Raw genomic sequence first — 9,962 nt, 5'->3', positions numbered from 1 at the left:
GCTGGTGTACTTGGTGACGGCCTTGGTGCCCTCGGACACGGCGTGCTTGGCCAGCTCGCCGGGCAGCAGCAGGCGCACGGCCGTCTGGATCTCCCGCGACGTGATGGTCGAGCGCTTGTTGTAATGCGCCAGGCGCGACGCCTCGCCCGCGATGCGCTCGAAGATGTCATTGACGAACGAGTTCATGATGCCCATGGCCTTGGACGAGATGCCGGTGTCGGGGTGCACCTGCTTCAGCACCTTGTACACGTACACTGAGTAGCTCTCCTTGCGGCTGCGCTTGCGCTTCTTACCATCCTTCTTCTGCGCCTTGGTCACCGCCTTCTTGGAACCCTTCTTCGGGGCCGGAGCGGACTTGGCCGGCTCAGGCATAACTCTGGGTAGCTCCAAAATCCTTGAAGAAAAAAGTGTGCGAGAGAAAGCGCAATGCGCCCTTTAATATAGAACCACACATGCAAATAAGGTGTAAATTACAGGCCTGTGTCTGACCAGTGGCCATTAAGGGTAACGTCAGAAGTGAGTTCTGCCCAATCAGAATATAAGAATCCGAAGTTTGCATTTCTATTGGCTAAGATGAAGCTGCAATGTTAACCAATGAAAACTCTTCTTTTTCAAGCCCAATAAGGCTTATAAAGACCGCTACCCCACCCCACCCCCAAGCTATCGGCTTGGTAGTTTACTGCTGTTGTATTTCTGGGGTCGCGATGTCCGGACGCGGGAAGCAAGGCGGCAAAGCTCGCGCCAAGGCCAAGACCAGGTCGTCTCGAGCCGGGCTTCAGTTCCCGGTAGGCCGCGTCCACCGCCTGCTCCGCAAGGGCAACTACTCGGAGCGGGTGGGCGCCGGCGCGCCCGTGTACCTGGCGGCCGTGCTCGAGTACCTGACGGCCGAGATCCTGGAGCTGGCGGGCAACGCGGCCCGCGACAACAAGAAGACGCGCATCATCCCGCGCCACCTGCAGCTGGCCATCCGCAACGACGAGGAGCTCAACAAGCTGCTGGGCCGCGTCACTATCGCGCAGGGCGGCGTGCTGCCCAACATCCAGGCCGTGCTGCTGCCCAAGAAGACCGAGAGCCACCACAAGGCCAAGGGCAAGTAGTGACCTATGTGACCCTTAGCACTGGCTCGAGGAAGTCGAATTCAAACCCAAAGGCTCTTTTCAGGGCCACCTATATATTCTGGAAGAGAGCTTAACATTTCATTTACCCTAAGGAATAAGTGAAAGGTGGGGGGATTGAGCCACTCCTACCGAATCTCCATCCTGAGTTGAAAGCAGGACACCGTAAATTAAAGGCTAACCTTCAAAGTGCAATACATTTTACCCCATTGCGGTGATTGTGGACAGGCCTCTTCCGTACCTTAATTGTTTACCTAGGTTTTTCGGGTAATGAAGTTTCTTGGTACAAAAAAGCTGCTCTCTGACTTAATCGGACGGCGCAGCGAGCAGCCGGCCACCGGCGGCGTCAGGAAGCCGCACCGCTACCGGCCCGGCACGGTGGCCCTGCGCGAGATCCGCCGCTACCAGAAGTCCACGGAACTGCTGATCGCAAGCTGCCGTTCCAGCGGCTGGTGCGCGAGATCGCGCAGGACTTCAAGACCGACCTGCGCTTCCAGAGCTCGGCCGTCATGGCGCTGCAGGAGGCGTGCGAGGCCTACCTGGTGGGGCTCTTCGAGGACACCAACCTGTGCTCCATCCACGCCAAGCGCGTCACCATCATGCCCAAGGACATCCAGCTCCCCTACGGGTCAACGGAGACCTTCAGGGCCCAGGAGTCCCCAAGGCTGTCCGCCACATGCATTCTTCCAAAATACTGGGATCCCACTGGTAGATAAGGACACCATTCTGTACCCTGAGAAACGAGTCTCATGTTTGGGATGAGCCTAAAGTGCTCGGTGCTGTAGCTTCATGGTTCTAACTTCATGTAGAACTTCATGGTTCTAACACCTTATGTTAGAACATCTCTGTAACTATTGCCCTTGAAGTGTAAAAGTGTTGCTAATCACACAGCCTGTTCCGTTTTACAAACTTCAAGGTCCATGTGGAGTAAGAAAAATACTATAAATAGAGGATTGTGTGGTTTGGCAAAGGAATGCTCCGGAATGGAGTGCAGTGTGCCATGGACTCCTGACCAACCCAGGTCTCTTGGCCAAGATGACCGGTTAGGTCTGGAAGTTACAACTAACTTTTGTTAAATAAGGAAAACCCTGCCAGTGGTTTTTATTGCCCAAGGCACAACCTTGCCTCCTATTTTCTGTTCACTGAACTCCTTTTAATGGATGTCATCTCAAAAAGGGCGGGGGGGGGGGGAGGGTTGCGTTCTTAGCTTTTTTTCTTAAATGTCATGAACACCTTTGGCAGCCTGGTGACATTTATGGAAATCCTTCTCTGGATAATATTTGATGTGTATAAAATGCAAAAATTGCAAAACTTTATTCCACTACTTATCCAAATTAAAAAAAAAAGTTGATAGGAGTGACTATGCGCTTATATGGTTAACACATTCCATAAAACAGTCTCGGTGAGCCTGCTGACTACCGGCAGAGTTAGAGGAGTCGATAACAGTTCAAGAAGAGTTTAGCAGTTGTTATGAGAAATGAGACATCTGTGATTTCCAGTAGTTAACAAAGTCACAGGTCCGGAGATTTATGGCCCAAAAATCATAATAAAGGGAAATGTTAATAAAGTTTGGTCAGAGGTGAAGTACCCCCTCCACCCCCAGCTCACAGGCCCCCCTCATCAGCACCGCCGCCGCACCCACAGGCTCTGAGGGTCTCCCTCGGGGGCATTGTGTTGTATATGGACTCCACGTGAAAAGCCCCTGCTCTAAAATTTGGCGAGCTACCCATTATTTTTCAACCTGATGATGTTTTGGGGTGATGGGGGCTGGGGTCCGGAACTGATGGCCAAGAAAGAATTCTTGAACACGTCTTTGGTGGGAAAAAAAGGTGATTTTACTGAAACATGGGGACCAGACCGGTGGGCAGGAGGAGCTGCATTGGGGTCCTGACGGTACCGTATCACCTCCCCGCAGGTTGGAGGGGGCCAGGGGTAGAGTCAGTCTCTAAGGAAGTTTGGAAGCAGGGTTTGCAGGACCTTGAGGGGCTGGTGTTGCTGGGGAAACACCATTTATTACCGTTTAGTAAAACCTCAGTCGTGAGACCCTTCAGATGTGTATCAGGGGCCACACGCTTGGAGTCTGATTGCCGGCACAGACTTGGGGCAGTTGAGATAAAGGAAGTTTCCAAAGGAATTTTTATTCATGTGTTAAAGTGGACTCGCAGGATCCTGGGGGTCAGGATAATGTCAACCAAGATTCCAAGATTCCCTTTTGCCCCCAGCTAAGTGTCACCATCTTATATTAATATTCACACCCCTCAGTTGTTTCTATTTCTTGTGCTTAAAATATAATTAACTTCTAATCCTAATGTAAATATGACTTCTTGGAATAAAAATAAATGCTGACAACATATCTAACAATAGCACTCGAATGCACAGCCCCCCCACATTAAATATTTTTGACTTTTGATGGGACTTTTAGAAGCTCTACGACCCAAATGACTGTATTCATTATTCAGTTGTTCTGTCTCTATGTCTTCCAATTAAAGCGAAAGAAATATAATTTTTCCTCTACTCTTTCTAGTGTTTGGCTGAGATCGCTGTAATAAAAGACAGTTTTCCCAAGAGAAAAACACACGGAAGTTTATTAACATTGTCCAACAACAAAAATTCAGCTGACGAAACGTAAAGGTCAAATGGGCTTTTGTCAAGGATTCATGGAGCAGACAGCATGTGCTAGGAGTGATAGGAGTTCCGCTGAGCTACAGAGAACGAAATGTGTTTGAAGGTGCAAAAGCAGCAGAAAAAGGAAAACACGAGCAAAGAGTGCGTTGTTTCTGTCCGGGCCCTCCTCCCAAGGGCACTGGGAGGCCTACTGGGCGCGCACCCAGCGCACACCGGCTCACTTGCTCCTCGAGTGGCTAAAGGCTCCACTCCCCGCGTGGGAAACTGATCCGATTAGGTGCTCCGGCTTGGTTTGCTGATGTGCTGTTTCGCACAGATGACTCCATTTGGGGTCTGCTGTCTCCTCTGCAACATGTCCCTCATGTGTGCTTGGCGGGGGAGGGGGACACTGGGGAAAATGAACTCCACAGGTGGCTGAGAATCACAGCTTAATTACCATCTTCAGCCCGTCAGGAAGCAAGGATTGCTGTTCCCTTCAAGGGTCTTTCTAGCTGGACTAAGCATCCCATTGGCGTGAGAAAGATTAAGAGGAGAAAGTACAACGTGACAGCACACCATGGGGAATCCACACACGTGGAAATTCCAAAGGCAGCCCGACGACACGGGTGTGTCATCCTGAGCTAAGGAGACGGCGGCAGGGTCTGGGACGACGCATTTCACAGGGTGATAGGCGCAGATACTGGTTAGGTGTTTGGCCGCCCTGTGGGTGGGCCACTCAGATAAAATTTATTGCCGCTAATGACCCTATTCTGGGCAAGACCTGCCATTTAGGCTCTTCTATGTAGTTAATAGCAAGAATTTCTCTGAGCTGTGGGGTCATCATTGCCTCCAGCTCAGTGGCGCATCTTGGAGCCACCTGCCCTGGGCCCCCACAAGCCGAAGAAAAAGGTGAGGGAAGTCAGTTATGGGACGGTTGCCAGGAAAACGAGAATAAAGCTTGTCAGGCAGATTTAAGGTGCTGCCTTCTCCATGGGAAGGGTCTAAGGCTGTCTGCTGGTGTCGCTGGGTGACCTGGGGAGACCCTGAGCCTAAGGCCTCAGCCACACAGGGATCAGAGACGTCTTGGTCTCCTCATGAGAAAGAATTCAAGGGCAGACACTACACAGTGGGTGACGGGTACAAGTAGGCAAGTTTATTAAAGCAAAAGTACACTCGAGATGTGAGAGCAGGTGAGAGAGGAAGAGCGAGAACCAGGGTTGGAGGTTCTTCTGTCTTTCACTGAAAGTTGTTAACAAGGGGGGGAGGGGGTGTGGTTCTTGGAAGCAGGTTTTGTGCCTTTTCCTCCTCACTTGTTCAGGGCTTCCTGTTTTGGCCAGGAAAGTGCAGCTGGACAGGCTTCTGAGCCTCCCCACAGCTGGGCACGGGCCTCCAGCGCTGGCCTCCAGGCATCCTGTTAGAGGCCAACTGAACTGCTTACTGTGACACAGTGTCGCCAGAATTAACCTTTGCCCTTCCTGGTAGAGAGGGAAGGAGTCACATCTTGGCAAATCTACTTCCTGTTTTTAGAGATAGAAGGGGAAGACCAAGGATTTTTCTGGTCTCTGCTTTATCTCAAATGCCTTCAGCTCAAAATAAACCTTATGCCAGAGTGGAATATTTGGAACATTTTGCTACCTTTCAATACCGAATGCTATTATTTTGTTAGTATTTGTTAGTACAGTATTAGGTCTATATTAAAAAACCTAAGGGGCGCCTGGGTGGCTCAGTTGGTTAACTATCCAACTTCGGCTCAGGTCATGATCTTGCAGTTCGTGAGTTCAAGCCCACGTCAGGCTCTGTGCTGACAGCGCAGAGCTTGGAGCCTGCTTCGGATTCTGGGTCTCCTCTGCCCCTCTCCCCCTCACACTGTCTCCCCCGTGTCTCAAAAATAAATAAACAATAACAAAAAGATTTTTTTAATAAAAAAATAAAAATCATGAAATCTGCATTGTATTTCTAAGCAATACACATCGAATATTTCTAAAAATTTTAAAGGAAACTAACGCTCTCTCTTTACAATACTTTTTAAGCTTTTTTTTTTCCCCATTTAAATCTAATGTTCCAGGTTAATGTAACTGGGCACTTTTTCTTATATTCGTAGATGTTTATATCAGAAAGTCCGGATTATCTATTCAAGTTAGAAAGCCGTGGTGAGGGCCTTTTATAATAGTTCAGAGAGACCTTGAGAACCCCACGTGGACATTCTGTGACCTATTAGGAGGGAAGGGGGCGGAGAAAAGAGGACCGACTGTCAGTCTTCAGCCTGAGGACCGGCCCTGCCTTGGCCCCAGCCTCCTGTCCCCTTTTCCTCCAGCGCCAGCTTCCCTGCCTCAGGACGGAATCTTGCTCTACCCATCACGCCTACCCGTTGCACAAAGGAAACTTTATCTGCAGCAAATAAAAAGATCACCGGGAATCACTTCCAAACCTATGGCGCCCTGAGGGTTAGGATGAGTATTTCCAACGGGGAGCCTTGTCATCTGTGTAGAGGGGGTGCAAGGTCCCACCCACACCGTAAGGAAACACGCCCACACAGACGTTGCCTGTTATGTAAAGGGGCTTGTGCTCCGATGGAGATTTTAGAATGACGTATGGGTGACTGCCAGTCATTCGTTTTGTCACATGGTCGTCTGCACAGGCTTGCAGGGACAGGAGCCCCAGCTGGTCTGGGTGGCCTAGGGCTCTCCAGAGCTCTTCCCGGCTGGTGGATGCTTGGGGCTAGCTCCAGCTTCCATCTCAGGATACTGCGCCCCTCGGTCTTTTACCTCAATTAAGACACTCGCTGGAAAGGAACTTAAGGGACATGTGGGACAGACGAGCACTGAAGGCACAGGTCTGGTGCCAGTGCCCCTCTCCGCCAGCAGTGCACCCCTTACCTGCTAGACTTCCACCTGGTAAAGAATGAGAAGGCCAAGTTCTCTGTCAAAAATTCGGTTAAGATGAACCTTTACAGATTTATTCCAAATATTGGGTCAAATGCAGAAAGACATATATATTTAAGATGATATATATTTAAGATGTCTTTGTACCAAATTTCCTCAGACCTAAATCACCATTGTAAGCAAAATAGACCATTATGTTTCAATAATCTGTGAAAAAAGCAAAATTTAACTAAGTAAATCTGAAGACCTAATTGGCTTCATTAAATGAAGATTGGAGAGTTGGGCAGCATCTGAGGAAATATATAAAATGGAAAAATCTCATAGGAAGAAGAGTGGGGCCAGGAAGTTATAAACAAAAGAAAAGATGGCCAGATCACCTTCCCTTAAGGAATAGGCCTGGGGGTCTGATCATGCAAATGACCTCACCTACCTTCCAGGAGGAACAGGACCCCTAAACAGATTACTTCTTGGGTGCTTATCAGAAATTCATACATGTTCATTTTTGCCATGCAGACAGGCGTCTTTGGGAAAGTATTCTAAGAAGATAATGCAAATGCCCAAGGCAGTCATGTACATAAAATGTTTAAGCAAGATAAAAAAAAAAAACGTAAGGAAGTTAAAGATGAAGTCTAAGATCAAGAATGTTTAAGAAAGATCAAGCGTGGCAGGGACAAGGATTGAAAGTGAGCTCACAAAGACAGGCAGATGTCAGATCACACCAAGCTCAGTTTTGCAAATCATCCTAAATCAGCATTCTAAGTTTTGAACACGGGAGTAGCATAACCCAACTTACATTTTTTTTTTTTGGAAGTTCGCTACCACAAGTGTATCGTGAGCACAAAGTTCAGAAGTAAGGCTACAAGTTAGGAAACCATTGTCATAGTCTGAGAGATGATGGCGGCTTGGCCTAAAGGAGGAAGTGGACAGTCGTTAGGCATCGGATGTATTTGACAAGTGTAACTAATTAGGTTTGCTGCAGGGTTTGAGTGTACTGTGTAGGGGAAGAATAAATAATTCCCCCTCTACCCTTCTGAATTCTTGGCTGACATTCCCTGTAACAAAAGGCAGATTAATAAGAGAAAAACAACCAAAATTGGATTAACATGCATGCCTCCTGTATATATGAGAGATAGGAAAAATGAGTAAACTCCCCACGAGGGCTTAGCCACCACCTCCTAAATCATCTTCAGCTAAAGACAAAAGAAAGGAAGGTATATGCATTGGGGGGGCGGTGAAGAGGGGGAGCGGAGGCGGGGGTGAGGAAGGAAAGTTGTGAGAAGGTTTCAGGAAAAGTAGACTAGAGGAAGGTTCGTTCTGCACATTCACGTTCGTGCCTTCCGTTAACATTCTCTTGTAATTTACAGTCTTTCTTCCTGGAACTTACAAATGAAGATCTCCATTAAAACTGTAAATGTCTCTTAAAATAAAGTAACTTCTGCTTTCAGACATTCTCCTGTATCTGCTGTTTCTCAAAAATAATCAGTTCAAAATAATCCTGATGGGGACACTCAGCTCCCCTTCAGCTGTGAAAGATACAAGGAAAATGCCTTGAGTTGAATGAAGTTTATCTTGATCAAGAAAAGTCAATCAGTAAGATCCTAGGGGAAAGTTTCTGAGTTAAGGGACTGGCAAAAGACTTATTTAGCCATAAAAAGGATTTACATACATTTGGAAAGGACAAAGAAAGAAATTCTGAAGAGTAAAAGGAAAATAGAAGGACACTTAGGGAGAATTAAGCCTCTTATTTCCTATTTGTATTTGCCCTTGAACTAACTATGCTACATACTATCCCTCTATAAAATATACTGAATGTACTCCTGCTGGTTAACTGGGTTTTGTTACTTCAGGTGTTTGGCAAGTATTCGTTTGTTGCATAAATGCAGGAAAAAAATAAGTATTTTAATGACATTTTAAAATTATGTTTATTTTATAAAATTTCAATGGAATACTTTGGAAATATTGCAATGCAGCATTTGCTAAAAGTAATGCATTGATATAAAAGGGTAGCAATAAAATCATTGGATAACCAGGGGATTACATGCTAGGGCTGAGAAAATTAGTGAAGACTTCTCAGAATTTAAGCAATAATAAAGTTATATATATATATTTTCAATTAAGTATATACAATTAGACATATTCTTTTAATATTTTCGTAGAAAGACCAAAGTGTTCTTTCTTTTCCCTGCATTCAAAATTTTTCTGGTTCGTTAATGTCAAATTAATTGCTCTTAAAATTGAGAGTTTAAAGAAATTTTAAATGACATTATCTAGGAAAAATAAAACTCTCTACTGAGATACACTTAAAGACCTACGTGGATGGAGAGATTCAGAACTCTTCAGGTTAGGAAAACAGTATTTACCATAATAAATGTATAGCAAAATGCTATTTTTCAATGTTACAAATAATTATAATCTTTCAGCCCTGCAAGTAGACTAGTGATCCCAAGAATTAATTTCCCCAAATTAATTTGAGGAGGAAATATTCAATATGTTATTCTGACCAGCCAGCTGGTTAACTTTTTATTTTTTATTTATTTTATTTTTTTATTTTTGGTTTTTTTTTTGGTTAACTTTTTAAAGGTTAATTCTCTACACAAGAAACCAAGTCAGATTTTTAATGGCTCTCATTATTAGTAAGATGTAGTAGGAACTGCTGCTGAAAATGAAAGCTGCTACGCCTTTGGTGGAGGAAAATTCAGCAAGACACGTACAAGACCTTAAAATTCTCCGTGTCACTAGCACATCTTGTTGACATCTAGGAAGCTAGACTTGGGGCATTATTTCCCCCCCGTATAACGAGGCGAAAACCTGTACAAAATGGCAGAGTCTTAGACACATAGTTAGAAAGTGCATGCATATTTGTAGAGATAAAGACAGAATATTTTATTCTCTGTGCTTTTTAAAAGAATCTTCTGCAGTGTGAAAGTTTCGTTGTTTAACGAGGATGGACTACGAAACACGTTAAGCGAGAACCCGGGGAAACGGCCTGGATCTGGAGTGTAAAGCGCTGGGAGAACAAAGGCGGCGCCTCGGGTTTGCGCCCCTCCTCCAACCCAGGCGGACTTCCCGCCACTGCTCTTCCGGTTTTCACTCCGGTCCGCAGACGTTTGCTATAAAATGGAGCCGCGTGGCGTGGCTGTACTTTGTTTTCGGACTCCTAGGAGATGTCTGGCCGCGGCAAGGGCGGGAAGGGCCTGGGCAAGGGCGGCGCCAAGCGCCACCGCAAGGTGCTGCGCGACAACATCCAGGGCATCACCAAGCCCGCCATCCGGCGGCTGGCCCGGCGCGGCGGCGTCAAGCGCATCTCCGGCCTCATCTACGAGGAGACCCGCGGGGTGCTCAAGGTGTTCCTGGAGAACGT

The 9,962-nt window shown here is 46.6% G+C and overlaps 2 protein-coding genes and 1 pseudogene across 2 annotated transcripts in view; 2 read left to right on the top strand and 1 right to left on the bottom strand.

The window, feature by feature from the left end:
- LOC115296505 (histone H2B-like) overlaps nucleotides 1-9,962 on the bottom strand; it is a gene marked incomplete at both ends in the record, with an annotated part of 12,644 nt that continues 2,682 nt past the window's right edge. The window contains 1 exon segment of the mRNA XM_029944962.1: nucleotides 1-394. Coding sequence (XP_029800822.1) covers nucleotides 1-394 — 394 coding nt within the window.
- Nucleotides 690-1,366, top strand: LOC115296183 (histone H2A type 1-B/E). Its single transcript, XM_029944673.1, has one exon. It carries the CDS (start codon nucleotides 705-707, stop codon nucleotides 1,095-1,097), a length of 393 nt encoding a protein of 130 aa, XP_029800533.1. The 5' UTR covers nucleotides 690-704; the 3' UTR covers nucleotides 1,098-1,366.
- On the top strand, nucleotides 1,361-2,471 carry LOC115296178 (annotated as a pseudogene).

This window comes from Suricata suricatta, chromosome 7 (genome assembly GCF_006229205.1).
Source record: "Suricata suricatta isolate VVHF042 chromosome 7, meerkat_22Aug2017_6uvM2_HiC, whole genome shotgun sequence".
NCBI classification, from domain to species: Eukaryota; Metazoa; Chordata; class Mammalia; order Carnivora; family Herpestidae; genus Suricata; species Suricata suricatta.
This window is presented reverse-complemented; position numbering and strand designations above follow the sequence as displayed.

Excerpts from the sequence above, each read along its gene's own strand:
- LOC115296183 (XM_029944673.1), top strand. The coding sequence starts at position 705 with ATGTCCGGACGCGGGAAGCAAGGCGGCAAAGCTCGCGCCAAGGCCAAG.